The sequence below is a fragment of the Zootoca vivipara genome, chromosome 11, assembly GCF_965207765.1.
Source record: "Zootoca vivipara chromosome 11, rZooViv2.hap1.1, whole genome shotgun sequence".
NCBI lineage: Eukaryota > Metazoa > Chordata > Lepidosauria > Squamata > Lacertidae > Zootoca > Zootoca vivipara.
This window is the reverse complement of record NC_142594.1, coordinates 49,834,208-49,850,004: the sequence shown is the minus strand read 5'-3', so window position 1 is coordinate 49,850,004 and position 15,797 is coordinate 49,834,208. Positions and strand designations below refer to the sequence as shown.

The 15,797-nt window shown below is 44.7% G+C and overlaps 1 protein-coding gene across 2 annotated transcripts in view; it reads left to right on the top strand.

Moving 5' to 3' along the window:
• The window catches only part of LOC118091630 (sodium channel protein type 5 subunit alpha-like), a 295,442-nt gene that overhangs the window by 131,620 nt on the left and 148,025 nt on the right, over window positions 1-15,797 (top strand). For both annotated transcript variants that reach the window (XM_088653462.1, XM_088653463.1), the window contains 2 exons: window positions 1,684-1,908; window positions 13,999-14,062. In XM_088653462.1, coding sequence (XP_088509588.1) covers window positions 1,684-1,908; window positions 13,999-14,062 — 289 coding nt within the window. The remainder of the gene's footprint in view (window positions 1-1,683; window positions 1,909-13,998; window positions 14,063-15,797) is intronic.

Here is a 15,797-nt window from a genome sequence, read left to right as displayed (position 1 = left end):
AGCACACGCTTCACATGCAGAAATTTCCTGCCTTCAGTTGCCAACTGAAAAGGACCTGAGGTCACTGGAGATGGGAAAGATTCCCATCTAGGTCTTTGGAGAGTTGCTGCCAGTCAGAGCAGGCAGTACCGGTCTAGATGGCATTGAGTGGTGGCCAAGCTTTCTATCCAGGAAGGTTATTTGCCATGACTGATCTTCTCATTGAGGAACTCCCCGCCACAAGTTTCCAGTAGCCATAGGGGTTTCCTGAAAAGTGTGTGCTTGAACAACACGGCATTAAGGAATTTGCAAATTTGGCAACAACTGCCTGTCAACACACAGCCAGCCAAACCAACCCACTCACCTGAGCACCTGTTTTTCTTTAAGAAGTTGCTACTGCGTTTCACCATTGGGCCAGTTTCTTTGGCTGATTACCTCTTGCATACCAAAATCTGGTCCTATCGAAGTTGAGCACTAGGGATTTCCTCCTACCCAACCAATGAAACACTAGAATCAAAGCCAAATTTTATATGCATTCTAATTTTCCAAGTTCACCCCTAATGCTGAAATCCAAAATGCTGAGAATCCAGTTGTAAACCTTTACATTTCTGGGCAGGGGGGTCTTACATTCAGCCACTGTCGAAAATTCACAAAGGCAGCTATCCTATAAAGTACCTGGTGTTAAGTCCAATTGAACTCAGTGGCACTGACTTCTGTAAAAGTACAGGGAATTTAGAATGTTGGTTTCTGGTTCTCCAGAGTCATTTGTTTGAGAACTTGAAATCACACACACACACACACACACACACACACACACACACACACACCAGAAATATAAAGTTTATTTGAGTATATGTGTACACCCTATCTTGTTGGCTTGGAGCTTAGTTTCAGCCTTTTCCTCATCTTAAAAAGCACCATTTATTATCAGATGTTCTGCAAACATACACACAGAGTCAGTGTGAAGGGGTGGCAACACTCAGGAATCTGCTGATGGCCCACACTCCAGGTGGAGTCCCACTGACAAGAGCCCCCTGGACATGCTGGATTGCAGAGGTAGTTTAATTGAGGGATGGGAGCCCATGTAGGAGAACTTGCCCAAGGCCTTCTGAAACCTTGGAGCTGATGACATATGCATAACCCCTTGGCAGCTATTACAAATATAGAACCAGCCATTGTTCTTGGGTTTCACCAGTTTTGACCCTGCTTCTTAAAGCATTTCATTGATCCCCATGTGGTTGAGGACTGGAACCTTAATACCTCATTTACAAACAACATCGGGTGCAAGCCAAACCTTCTGGAATTAACGGCAAACGTCCCATTGAGATTATCAGAACCACACCAGATTAGTAGGGGGGGAAAACGTATGGAAGAAATCGGAATATAAGGATGGAGCAGTCTTTACTTTCACATTGCACAGAGAGGGGCAGACTCCCTGCCTCATTTCACTAGTCTTACCGGAATTATTTTCATTTCCCTCAGACTTCCAACAGATGTTTTGCCTGAGCTGGAGCCTCCAAATTCTCTCCGAATTTCACTACAAGTGAAATTCGATGGGAACTCTACCTATGCCATGCATTCACAACTGGGAGATACTTGGGGTGGGTGTCTTGTAGATGCTACTAGTACTGACTTTTAATACCCGTACAATGCTCTTGCACTTTCGTATCTCATCCTATAACCTGCTAACCTTTGTCTCCTTAGGTTTGAAGACCATCGTAGGTGCCCTTATCCAGTCAGTTAAGAAACTTGCCGATGTGATGATCTTGACCGTTTTTTGCTTGAGTGTTTTCGCCCTCATAGGGCTCCAACTCTTCATGGGAAATCTGAGGCAGAAGTGTGTCCGGAGGTTTAACACCACCATTAACGGCACATTCTTACCGGACGACGCAAGGTGGCCATCCTTAGATGCTTTTTTAAATGATACAGGTAAGCTGATCTCTTCGCTTCTGTGTTTTTTTTTTTTACCAAATGCAAGTTTCTTCATTTCCATTTATTATGAAAATAAATAAATCCAAGTTTGACACCATGGGAAGCTCAGAGTTCTGTGCCACGAAGGCTCAGCATTATGCTTGGAAACATTTAAAAGGCCAACTATCAGCCTTTAGCAGTGTTTGTTTGTTGGGATACTTCCAGAGGTGCCTTATCCTATATGAAGTCTCCTAGATGCTAAGATCTTCAGAGAATGTTTTGTTTTGGGTCCTTCTGCTGTCTGGGCTAAGGTGGGATAAGGAGTGATAAGGAGCAGGGCCTCCTCTGTGGTGGCTTCATAGCCAAGGAAGCCAGTTGGAACAGCTCACTAGGGATATTTAGGAAGCTGCTGAAAACTTTTCTGTGAGGGCACATTTTTGGGAGCAGAATGGTTGTTGCTGCAACATTATTAGCATTTGCAGAGTGCCAGGGGTCTTGAACCAGAGACTCAGGTGAAGCTGGCCTCCAGTGGGAGAAACAACCAGAGGATGGAACTGAAGATACCAGCTCAGCAAACGTCAGGCTACGAACAGGACCAGTGGAATTGTACCAGTTCCCATAAATGCTTCTGATTCTGGTCTTGTGCCCGAGGAATTCTGTTCCCTGGCTGTATCTTTCCCCACTGATCTATTATCTGGCTTCACTGCCCTAGTGTTTGACTGCCTCACAGTTTCCCCAGGGTTCTGTTCTACAGGAACCCAAGGCTGCCTGGGAGAGCTGGGCAGTGTCCCTCCAAGAGGCCGAGGCAAGAGCTCAAGGCTCACAGAGCACCTTCAGGACCTTGGAGAGCTCCATAGTCACATAGAGGTAGCCTGGTGAGCTGCTGCCTCTAGGAGCACCTTGCTCAAACTGAAGCCTAAAAGATGATGTCTGGATTGTAGTGAAGCAAGCCCCCCTCCCCAGAGGAGGGGACCAGCTGTTAAAGGGCTCTCACCTAATTATGTGAGACACCTGTGTGGCTGAAGAGATGCTCCTGTATCAGACGAGGATAGTATGGTTGCATCTTCTGGTTGGAAAAGTGCTGAAGTTGGTCCTGGCAGTTCTTCACCCAAGAGCCTCGTCCTCCTTTGTGTCCATTGATCCGTGCCTGGCCTCTGGGTTGTGGGTCATGACACTCAGCTTTAAAACCTGATTGCGGCTGCATGCCTCCAAGCTGCCACCCATTGCCATGCGATCTTGGCTGCCGTGGTGTTTATTGGCTTGTTGGTTTTAAGATGTTTTCTGATATGATTGCTGTATTGTAGATTTGAGTCTTTGTTAGCTCCCGTGAGATACTGCTTATAGGCTAGCTGGCAGGGCTGTAGCTTTAGGATGAATGGGTGAATGAAACAGTTTGAAATCTTTCAGGATTTGAAGGCAGAGCAAGATGGCAAGAGGGTTAAACAAAGGGCAATTAGTTCACAAAAGAAAGCAGCTCAGAGGATCAAGTATTTGTATCTCGCTATGGCCCGGACATTAACAGAAGCCAGTAGGCAAGTTAGTTGCTCCAAGCCCTTGGGATGTGAGTCACTCCTTGGTTGCAGGGCGGGGGCTGAAATGCTGCCTGTTAGGGTTCAAAGGATAGATGAATCAGAGAAACTTTGTCAGAAGTGATTTAAATATGGGGATGCTGCTGTTGCTTTGGGATTGCAGCCCAATTGAGCATCATAAACCACACTTTGGGTGGTATCTAGCAAAGTAGCTATGTTCACACAAGGATTTCCATTCGGGCAGTGGAACTTGCCTTGTCTTTCTCCAAACTCCAAATCTGCACTGAAGGATTGAGGAAACCCCAGAACAGATTTAAATGGTGCATGAGGATGGGGAGGGGAATTTCCATGGCACAGCCAGATATTATTGTGCTAATGTTACCGCTTCATTGGCTCTCACCCTTCATTTCTCTGCCTGCGATAAAACCCTTCTTGTGGCTTTTTCTTTTCTTTTCTGTCCATTGCACGTACCTGTAACTGAACCAGACATGATTTAATGCAAAAAGGGGCAGGGATATAAACGTTTAAGATAAATGATGATAAGAAAGTGAATAGTAGCATCCTTGTCACTTCAAAAATACATGGCATTACCTTCTCCCAATCAGTGGGAACGCTGCGTTGATTACACTGCTGCCTATCTACAAACTTCCTGGCCAGCAACAAATATGCAATTCCAGACTCTACATCTAGATCAGTCCCAGTTTTATCAGGACAATGAAACAAGCAAACAAAAGCATTAAAAAGATGCATGTCTAGGCAGGCGTCTTGTGGAAGGGTAAAGAAATCAAATTAATAGATGAAGGATTGCAATACTCTGCTACAAAACTAGTCTGTGCAGGGATCCTGAAACAAGAGAACTATTGTGAGAGTGAGTGTCTGATTTAAACAGGAAGTCAGGGCTGGAGCAATAATAATAATAATAATAATAATAATAATAATAATAATAATAATAATAGAGATTCCCTGCTGAACCATGTCTTTGAGGTTTCAATCTCATATCTGTTACTTTCCCTTTATGAATGTATTTAAGAGAGTTGCTGCCTTTAAAAAACAAACAAACAAACAAACATTGCTTCTTTTTAATGGCAACACATTCATCCAAACCTCAACAGGAGTGCAATTCCTGGCATGCTAGAAAGGGTACATCTGTTGAATTTCTGCCGTTTGTGCAGCTGTTTAAAAGACAACAAGCCTGGGAACCTTGGGTCTCTAACTGGTGGTTCAATACCAACAATTAGTGGATAGCTCAATGAAGATGTCAACTCAGCATGCAGCCACCATGAAAAAGGTGAATTCCATGCTAGAGATCAATAGAAAAGGGAGCTGAAGTAAAAGCTGCCGATATCATCAAGCCAGTATACAAATCTATGATGCAACTGCTTTTGGAATACTGTGTGCATTTCTGATTGCTGTACCTCATAAAGGATACTGTAGAGCAGGAAAAGGTGTAGGAAAGGGCAACCAAGATTATTGTGGCAGGAACAACTCCCCTGAGAGTAAAGGTTACAATATGTAGGACTTTAAAAGTGTTTTTTTTCCCTTAATGAATGTAGACTCACTTCCATGAACTTGCAGCTGGCATGCTATCACCACACACCACGGAGTAAGCCCCATTGAATCCAGTGGTGCCTAATTCTGAATAGACATGCTTAGGAATGTGCTATGCAATGCTCTGCCATGTAACACTCACAGCCTCTCAATACCTATGCTGGAGAGGCTCCTTCTGAATGGTTGTTAGCCAATTACAGGACAGTGTTTTCCTGGCATTTCATTAACCAAAGGAACAGAACACCTGCTTTGCTTTTGAAACAGCACAGAGCAATCCACTACAGGGTGAATGGATACAGCAGCCAGCAAGCACGGCATTTTTCAACATGGAAACTAAAGGGCTCAGGCAACAGCCCTTGGTGTAAGAACTGGGATAGAATAGAATAGAATAATTTATTGGCCAAGTATCAACCATACTTGGATTTTTGCTTCGACTACACTGCAATGTAAAGAAAAAACGTACCTCATACAAACACTATTCCCCCCACAATACAACAGCACAGCGAAAAGGCCCCATACCACCAACTGGCCTCCCTTCCGCCCACAACTACAGATGCAACATTTTGATGGCACAAGGAAAAAAGGCTATTCCTGTGCCTAGACGTTTTTGTATATGGAGTCCTGTACCGACGTCCGGATGGGAGTAAATCAAACAAGTGATGACCAGGATGCGAAGGGTCTACAGCAGTTCTCTCTGCTCTCTTCCTGACTCGAGCGGCATAAAGTGTCTCTATTGGAGGCAAACTAACAGCTGGTGATGTGATGAAACCAGGTCCTGTTTTCACCCGTGAAATGTTAGAGAGTATGGCATCTGTCTGCCTCGGGAGACAATGAAGGAGTGTGCCTTTGGGGGTGAGGTCAAGCTGTTGGAGGACTGCAGCGCCTGCTGTGGCTGTAGAGACCGATGTGGGAGGTACATGTTTTGTTGTAGCTGGGGCAGGTGGAGGCATCCAGTTGTGCTGCTGTAGACGCACCATGGTGTTTCTTCTGTCTGTGCTCCTCCCAGTGGCCATTCCTCCTCTGATCACTGCTGTGGATACATGACTTGCCTGCCTGTCTCCAGGCACTGTGGTCATCTGCAAGGGATTCCCACATGGCAAGGTGGATGTTGCCAGCCTTCATGCCATGTTTGCAGGCACCTTTGTAAATCAGAAGAAAAATTAGGAGAGAAAATGGGCAGAGAGTCAATATGCACATGGTCAGGAGTTGCGGAAGGGAGGGCTCGCACCCTGAACTGGTTAGGCCATTTCATTTCTTATTTCCCTGGCTTTAGTGCTTCATTGTTGTCATGTGGTTGTGTGTGGGGGGGAACAACCCAACAACCCTTTAGGGCAAATATAAGTGGCGGAGCTGAGGAATCAATCATTTTGTAAGTATTGTGTGGAGATGAATGACTTAACATCATTTGAGGGGTATTGATCACGCTACATAATAAGATTCCGCATTTCAATTGCTTGAAGATTGATGTCGCGAATGCAGATAAAGCGAGGATTAGGGACGCTAAATTCGATCAAACGAGGACTAGATTAAGTAAAAGCCTGCCACTGTTCATTAGGAAGTGGTATCTCAGACAGAATCCAGGGAAATGTGAAGAGATGCCCATGCTTGCTCAGGGGATCATGGTCTATTCAAAGAAAGCTAGCATGGAAATAGGGGCCAATGAATGAAGCATCTGGGGCAGACTCCAAATGAAATTCCATAGGGCAATAGCCTTCCCAGGGGACTCAGGTTCAGCCCCAGGGGTTTGTGGGCTTCTGGGAGGAGACCTGGGGTGGGCCAGGTGAATTGTGCTCGGAAACGTACTGGGAGCCAATGTAGATATTTCAAGACCGGTGTTATGTGGTCTCGGCGGCTGCTCCCAGTCACCAGTCTAGCTGCCGCCTTCTGGATTAACCACAGTACCCCTTTACCACAGTACCCCTGCCACAGTGGAGTGTTGAGCATCAAGGAGTGCACTGGGGGGAGGCAATGAATGTAGGTGCAGGATGGAAGACAGAGAGATAGGCAGGTCAATGGATGAGCAGGTGTTGGGTGCTCACTGGAGCTTGGGTGAGGGAACAGAGTCTTTCACGTACCCAGTCATTTGGTTTTTCAAGCCCAATGTGTGGGAGTGTGTCACTGATCTCCCCCTCCCCCATCAAAAGTTGTTTTGGTCAATTGTAGTCCAGCAATATTTGGAGGACACGAGGTTGCCTAAGGCTGTCCTAGGATATTGTCACTTGCAAGGCAGTAAGTAATGTTCCTAAATTTCTTCTACTTACCGCTTATAGTTTTAATTCTGTAAATGCAAAATGCTTGGGGCCAAAACAAAAACCCACCCTCACAAAATCTACCCATTCTTTGCCATTTGGGTACTTTTTTGTCTCAGCCAATGTCCCATGCTGGGTCCCTCCCCAACCTGCTCTTTTGAGGAAAACCCAACCCAGAGAAGCAGATAAGTGTCCCATCTTCAAACACACTTCACCTGGCTTTTTTTTGAGGGGGGCAATACCACCCCCAAGACACATCTGAATCCAACTTGAGGAAGAAAAATACCCCCTAAAACTGCCTATGTCAGTTTCTTACTTTGTATTTAAAAACTAACGTACTGAGGTTATAATACAAACAGCTATTAGCCTCTATCAAGTTTTTAGTTTTCCTGGATGAAGTTTAAGACGCAGGACTTTAGAGGATCAATCAGCCATTGCCGGCATTAAGATTCTACACGCTATTTCCTGAACAGAAGTCTGAATGTATATACATCATTGGCTGGCTTGGAACTAATGATATATATATATATTGCATAATATTTGAAGAAGAACAATGTTTCGATGGTCAGAGGGGAAATAACACACATACTATATATGGATCCTTTTGTGTGGGTAGACATTACGGTTCTAGGAAAGAAGCTTACAATTCCTGGCCTGCCAACCTGACGATGGAAAATACATCTTGATTGAGATATTAAGGGTACATTTAGTAATAAAGTGGAGTTTAAGATTTATGACTCAGCCTAGATTTATGAGATGTAAATAGCAAAAGGCAAATATGCTGTTTGGCTTAGAGGGAAGCAAAACAGATCAATAGCTGGATGAATCTGAAGTTTGCCATCATTTGGGGGGGGGGGTTACAGGGATTTTAAACCCCCAATTGAACTATTTTTTGGGGGGGAGTCCCTCCCAATCATAGCTGCCAAGTTTTCCCTTTTCTCGCGAGGAAGCCTATTCAGCATAAGGGAAAATCCCTTAAAAAAAGGGATAACTTGGCAGCTATGCTCCCAATGCCCTTGACTGAATAGCCACAATCTAGTTTTGCTGTGCAAAAGCAGCATCCCATCCTGTGACCTGTCTATATATTGGGTTCAAGATACCTGAAATATTGTTCCAACCATTATATACTGGGGCTGTGCCCTTTGTCACCTGCCCTGCCCTGGATTCATTCAGTTTGGGGACAGGGCTAATGGTTTTTTTAAAAGGTTTTTTAAAACCTTTAAAAACTTGATTTGAACCCTAGTTTAAAATTGGTTCAGGGAAGGAGTGACACAGCTCCTTAGCAAGTGGCTTCCCCTTTGTGCAGTGAAGCTGCTCGCGAAGGAGAAGTCCCATGCGCAGACTGATTTCCCTCACCATGGTTTATGCTCTGTAGTACATGTGAACGAGACCATTAATTAAAAATAAAACAGGCCCTGCACACAAGTTTGCAACCTAATCGTTCGCAGGGAACGTTGTCTCAGTGATCGTTGAAGCAATTCTGAAAGGTTGACCGGTATTATTACAGGTAGCTGTGAGGGGAAGGAGAGCTTTTCTAAGGTCACTCAGTGACTTCATAGTCAATAATGGTTGAGGGAGACTCTGCTAGTTCTTTTGACAAGTGACAGGAAGTTTTTGCCTGTGATTGTCCTGCGATGGGAGTTTCTTTGCAATCTCAAAAGGCCATCTGGCCTCACCTACATAATTTCCTTCCTGGCATCTTTTCTGCATTGCATGAGGCAGTCGAAATCCTTGTGACTAAGGGTTCCTTGTCGTTTGAAAGGCTGCCTTTCGGATCCAATTATTCCGGCTAGAAGTGCCAGCCAGTTTTGCACCTTGGCTTGAGACGAGGCTGAGATACCTGCTGGAGGGGATGAGCGTTTCTTGATCGGTGGGAAACCTGTTTCTGATAAATCTGTCTGGAAAGGTAGGAGGCTTTCTGCAACGCCAGAAGTGGGATAGGAAGTCAAGGAACATCGAGGGTCTGGCAACTGCTGGGTAACATCCCTGTTTGCTCAAATGCTCCCACATCACAAGTCTGACGGCTGGCCTTTAGCAAAGGAATCTCAAATCATATTCTTGGAAACTGTGCATGTCAAGGAGAGAGAACTTGCAGTTGTGCAACACTGGTTACGCCTTTTTCCGCCAAGGGAGTTTATGGTAGCTGAGGCTGGTTGAGGCCTTGCTTTTAGAGAGAGGTTAGTCAAAGCGAATTGAAACTGCTCGATGCCTGTTTTTGTGGGGAATTGTGGCAACCAGGATTGGCTGAGGCCTGTGTGTATGTGTGTGTTGTAGTTGAATTTGATATAACAAACCCTTACAGACGCTCCAATAAGTGTCCCTATATTCCAAGGAAAGTTTTGGATCTACAGAAGCTGCCCTGGTTTCGGATTTGATCCCACAATGCCCTGCTTTCCCTTAGGGTGTCCCTATTTTCACTGGATAAATGTTGGAGGGTATCCCCTTAACGTGTTCACAAGAGCACATGGAGACTTCAGCTGCAGAGGAAGAGTTGTGGGCACCTGCAAATGCCCATCCTGGCCCCACCCCAATGCCCCTGCAGAGCTGGGCCTGAAAGGGGCTTGCAAACGTGTTTAGCTGAACGTGCTTATAAGCCTTTTCCTGTTCAGGAACCATTGATAATACAGGAGTCGTTCTCACAGGGAAGGCTTGTAAGCGCATTCCCTTCATGCACACTTCCAAGCCTCCTTTAGACTTTCTTGGTGAATGCAGGAAACTTGGGGTGTAGCAGGGACTTTCCTGTTCCCCTCCCATCCAGTTTAAGCCCTCATGATCTTTTGAATGGACGAATACAGTGTTGGTTTAATGTTGCCCTATCTGCAGCATCGGTTCCTGACCTAAAGGTACATATACTAGGCTGCCAAGGAGACAAGCAATTTGCAGGGCAGAACTGCACACATGGGGTGCGCTTAACCCTTCTGTTGCCAGCTGCTCATTGGTTACAATCCAGCCCACATCTCTTGCTGGGTTCTCGGATCTTTGTCTGCCACCAGATGCCATAATATTTCGACCAACCCATTATTGCAGAATTAGGTGAAAGGCTAACATAGACGAAATTAGGATCGCATCATTTTGGACTGCAGGTTTGTCTCATTCTGCAGCGTTCCCCCATGATAAAATCCAATCTAGCACGTCATGGAGAAATGTTTGTCATAGCCCCCTCTGATATTCTCGTTAATTTTTTCTTGTGGGAGAAGCACTGGAACTATGACATCGGCGCACTTGCAGGTGCAATCCAGATTTCTGCTGTCTCAATCTACCACATTCTGTGTCGTGCAGGGGTTGGCAACAGGGTGCCCTTCAGATGTTGTTAGACTACAAGCCCCATCATCCTTGCCCCCTGGCCATGCTGGCTGGCGATGATGGGAATTGGAGTCCAACAGCGTCCAGAGGTTCCCCTGGTGTAATATATAGATCGGCTTAGAGCCAATCTTATACATCTTGTTGAGTGAGGTAATAGAACCCTGCAATGGTGGTAGTGGACATCAGCGCAGGACAGAGGTGATTTTCAGTTCCCCAATGCAAGAACTAGTGCCCCAGGAACAAAGGTCTTTTTATATAGATAATGTTTTATTAATTTTCCAAAAATAACAAAAATAAAAACAACAACAATGCAAAAAAACAAGCAAATTGACTTCCCTCTAGTCCCTTCCTTGGTTCTATTATTTATCAACATACTGCATGTCCATTGTTAAATTTAAAATCTATTTAAATTACCTATCATCCATTCATAAGAAATTCACGAGTAATCTTAAAACCCTGCTAATGTATTAACCTGTGTACAATGCTTCTGTATATATGCAACAAACATCTTCCATTCTTCTTTAAATTCCTTGTCGCCTCTTCCTCTTAGTCTCATTGTCAATTTTGCCATTTCAGCATATTCCATTAATTTAACTTGCCAAACTTCTTTAGCTGGGGCACCTTCTTTTCCCCAATGTTGTGCTAATAAAATCCGTGCGGCCGTAGTTGCATACATAAACACATTCTTTCAGAAACAAAGGTCTTGACTGTGAAGTCTGTACCCTTCATTGCTAGCTTTCTAATTCCAGAGAGGTTTGCTGTTTTGTTTTGCACACTAAAGCGGTACAGTCTCTTTTGCCACCCCAGGGCTCTGCCACTTCATTCCGCTGTGTTTTGTTGGCAAGGCCCTCATTCAGCCCATAAGTGGAAGTGTCCCCAAATAACAGCCCCTTGTTTTTGTGTCGAGCTAGAGTGATTCGCCCCCTTTGAATGGAAGGGGGACAGCTAGCACTGCCGTTTTATCTTTTATCTCTCCCGTAGCTGGTATGAGGCTACTTTCTGAGCATTCCTTCCTGCCGCGGTCATGCTGTTATGCTTTATAGGCGCCTTGCTACATCCAGAGACAGCTAAGTTCCACTCAACACCATCACACCCAACATCTAGCTCTTTGCGGGTGGGGGAATGGATGGGAAGAATACTACTAAAAAAAGAAGAAGTTGTTTGTTATTGATTATGAAACAATGCAGCTTATCTGGAAGCAAGTTGCTGTCCGGGTCCTTTTGTATTATTCATTGCTGAGATGAAAGGCTTTCTTCTTTTTAGCAGAACCTTCAGCTCAAAATGAGGGTGCAAAAGATTCCCGAATTTTTCTTTCTTGCTCATTTCACTTGCATCCCAGCATTTAGTCTGTTGAAGGCCCACCATTTTTCCATGAGCCATGGGCAGAGTGAGGGCAGGAAGTTTGGCCTTCGTTCTGCCCGGCTTCAGGATGGCAACCCATGAAAGTGTAGTGTTATTCTGAAGCCAGTCAAGAGTGAGGGATTATTTGTCACGGTCCGGTCGGCGGGCGATTGAAGCCCTGACTGAGGACGTCAGGACCAGAGGCAAGATGGTGGTGTAGAAGCAGGAACAGGTGCAGGGCTGAGGGTCCAGCAGCAGGCAGTCGCAGGGTCAAGGAGAAAAGCAGAGGCGAAGGTCTGGGAGTCAAGGAGCAAGGCATCGGCAAGGCGAAGGTCCAAGGGTCGAGGAGCAAGGCGTCGGCAGGACGAGGGTCCAAGGAGCAAGAGGCCAGATGCAACCAGGCAGGGATAGCGTTGCTGTGGCAAAGAGCTGAAGGGAAATGCTGAGCTTTTATCCCTCCCAGCTCCTGCCACCAGGTGCAGTGAGGTATCAAGTGGCCTCACCTGAGTGGCCACTCCTTGCTTCTCCAGCACAAGCTGAGGCCTTCACCTGAGTGGCCACTCCTTGCTTCTCCAACACAAGCTGAGGCAGGCCCCAGTCCTGCAAAGCACTACAGGCCCCAGAGCCTGACTCCTGCCCATACTCCTGACATTTTTATTTCTTTAAGAAAGGCGAGCGAGGACATTGCTCTCAGGTTGGCACCCCCCATGCAACAGCATTCTGAAGACAGAGTGAGGACAGCAACTCCTGTCCTCGCTCCGCTGGGGGGAAAATGGCAGCTGTTAGCTTTTAAGATGCCAGGAACTACTATAGGAAGTTCACTCCCCCCTTAAATATTGTTCCTGCAAATGGATGGTGAAATATGGAGGGATAGCATTTTGGCTTAGCCCTAACTAGTTGGTGATGGAAGTCATGGGCCAGAAGAAATCCTTAAGAAATGTCTCTGCGGGCTTTTGTTTGTTTGTTACATCTCTTTTCTATTGACTATGCTATGAAGGCAAGGAAAAGCCAGGTATTTCCAAAAGTAGGCCAAAGTGTGGATGTGCGCAAGGGATGACACCAAAAGCAGAACTCTCTTTCCCTCTTTCTTGCTCTTCCTTGGCTGGGCAAATGTGCAAGGCGAACTGCATCTGAGCATTATCTTGCATTTCGTTTCATTTCCCTTTTAATTTGTATGCCGCCTTTCTGTATTACTACACACAAGGCAGTTTACAAGCTGAAGAAACAACAAAATAAACAGCAAAAATCGCACACCTAATAACAATCTGATCCGATACAAAAAAAAAGTCACAATAGCTTTAAAATAAGCAACTCATATCAAATAAAGCAATGTTCAACAATCCATTAGGATATAATAATAAACAGTAAAATTAAACATAGCAAATAATCATTGAAGACTTTACACTTAACAATTACAATAAAGAATTACTGAACTATAATCAGTAAAAATAACGGCAAGCCACAATGCATAAAATACCATGAAACATGCAAAATCATGTAAAAGGATCAAGTTGAGAAACAAGAACGCACAGCTTATAAATTTGTGGTTTTTTTTTTTTTAAAATATCCCTGCGTTCCCTTCTTCCCCACTGCTTCTGCTGTTCTCAAAGTCATGGTCTGGGAAAGGCTCCTAGGGCTGGAATGGGTGGGGAAAGGCAGGTGGAAAAAGCCTTTGCCTGATGGACAGCATCATTGTATAGAGGCCTCACCTGTGTTTCCCCTAGAAATCCAGCCCCTCTCCTTATCTGCAGAGCCATCTAAGCACCAGGAGTCTGTGTGCCAGAATCTTATGCAAGGCACCTCTATGGGGGCAATGGACTGGGAACTGTAGTTTAGAGATTGCGGCTGCTGCCTTCATAAAAGGGACCGCCCAAGGTATAGGTTCATAGGGTAGATGTTGTGGTATTGTTTTCATATGGTCCTCCACGTTGACAAAATGCACCCTTACGTGTAGAAAACTAGTACACCTGGGTGAAAGATTCTAGCCCGGTGCTAACCTTCTGTGTTGCAAGGAGTTTTGCACCATTCTCCGCCTACCGTAACCGGGCCAGTGACAGATCTCAATTTCTCCCAAGCTTGCTGCACCTTTTGTGAAGGAAACATGCTGGAAATAAACGCTGACTCTGTTTGTGTTGCAGATAACTACTTCAAAAAAGAGGGCACCATGGACGCACTACTTTGTGGCAACAGCACAGATGCTGGGTAAGTAATATTTGATTATAGTGTTTTGTTTTGTTTTTAATTTAAAAATTATCTTTATTTAATATTAAACATATTATCCATAAAATCAACATAAAGGTAAAGGGACCCCTGACCATTAGGTCCAGTCGTGACCGACTCTGGGGTTGCGCGCTCATCTCGCATTATTGGCCGAGGGAGCCGGCGTATAGCTTCCAGGTCATGTGGCCAGCATGACAAAGCCGCTTCTGGCGAAACCAGAGCAGCACATGGAAACGCCGTTTACCTATTTATCTACTTGCATTTTGACGTGCTTTCGAACTGCTAGGTTGGCAGGATCTGGGACCGAGCAACGGGAGCTCACCCCGTCGCAGGGATTCGAACCGCCAACCTTCTGATCAGCAAGCCCTAGGCTCAGTGGTTTAACCACAGCGCCACCTGGGTCCCAAAATCAACATAACTCAACATAAATCAATAGAAATCAACATAAGTAAAATACAGGTCAAAATTATACAAAATTATACAAAAGAACCAACTTATAATAAAACAGGGGAAGGAAAGAAGAAAAAGGAGAAAATAGAGGGGGGGGGAGAAAAAAGAAAAAATACCACAAAAAACAAAACAAAAACTGAAACCAAAACAAAACACCAATATACAATAAAAAGTAAAAGAAACTATATTTGATGATAGTTAAGCAAAACTTAGTATTATTACACCTTTTTAAAGAGGTAGCACTTCATAGTTTCTATGTTGGCACGGGCATTCCTTCTGTCTAAATTATGTCTTTAAAACAGTAAAATACAGCCTCTATAGGAATGTTGTTAAAAACGGAGCAACTGAAACATCCATGTTAGGGCTTATTATATATATATATATATATATATACATATAATATATATAGCCCCTCCCCCCTCAAATATAGTTATTAGTTCAGCTCTGTCCTACTTACAGGAGAATGGAGATTTCCTCTTCTAAGGGTCAGCAATAATAGACATGGCGGTGGTGGTGAATCTTTCAGGCATGATAATGCAATTTTCCAAACAGTGGGGGAGGAAGAGTGATGTGTCTTGCCAGTTCAAAGCCGCATTCTTTCGGAGTCTTATTACCAGTTCTTTCTATAGCCATTCATTTCTTTTTTTTTCCTTCTGGAAACTTGATAATGTGTTTGATGTTGTGGATTAGTGCCTTTTTTTAAAAAAAAAATAATAATGAAAAAATATGAAAGAAAAAGGGGTGGGGGGGGATAAAAGTGAAATGTGGGAGTGAGACATCAGAAATACAAGGGAGAGACTGATTGATGATTAATTCTAGTGTTCTCCCTCGGGAGACGAGGGAACAGGCTTGTGTTCTTTAATGTCCTTTGGAAATCACTGAAATGGCAGCTGATTCTGGAGGTCTAAAAATTGTGGCTGCTTCGGAGACCGGCAGGTGCCCTCTTAGAAACATAGGGAGCTGCCATGTGCTGAGCCAGACTGCTGGGACTAGCCCTGTGTTCCCTACACGGACTGGCAGTGGCTCGCAGAGGTTTCAGGCAGCAGGTTTTTCCCAGCCTGTCCTGGAGATGCTGGGGATTGAACCGCAGACCTTCTACATGCAAAGCAGATGCTCTGCCCCTGAGCTACAGGCACTTGAAGGCTCCTCTGCATGTTCAGTGAAGGAACTTTGTGCAAGGAAGCATTGCAGGAGCAGACTCTGTCCTCACACTACGCATGTTCCTCAAACATCTTTAATATGTCTTAGTATGTGTAATGCAATTTCA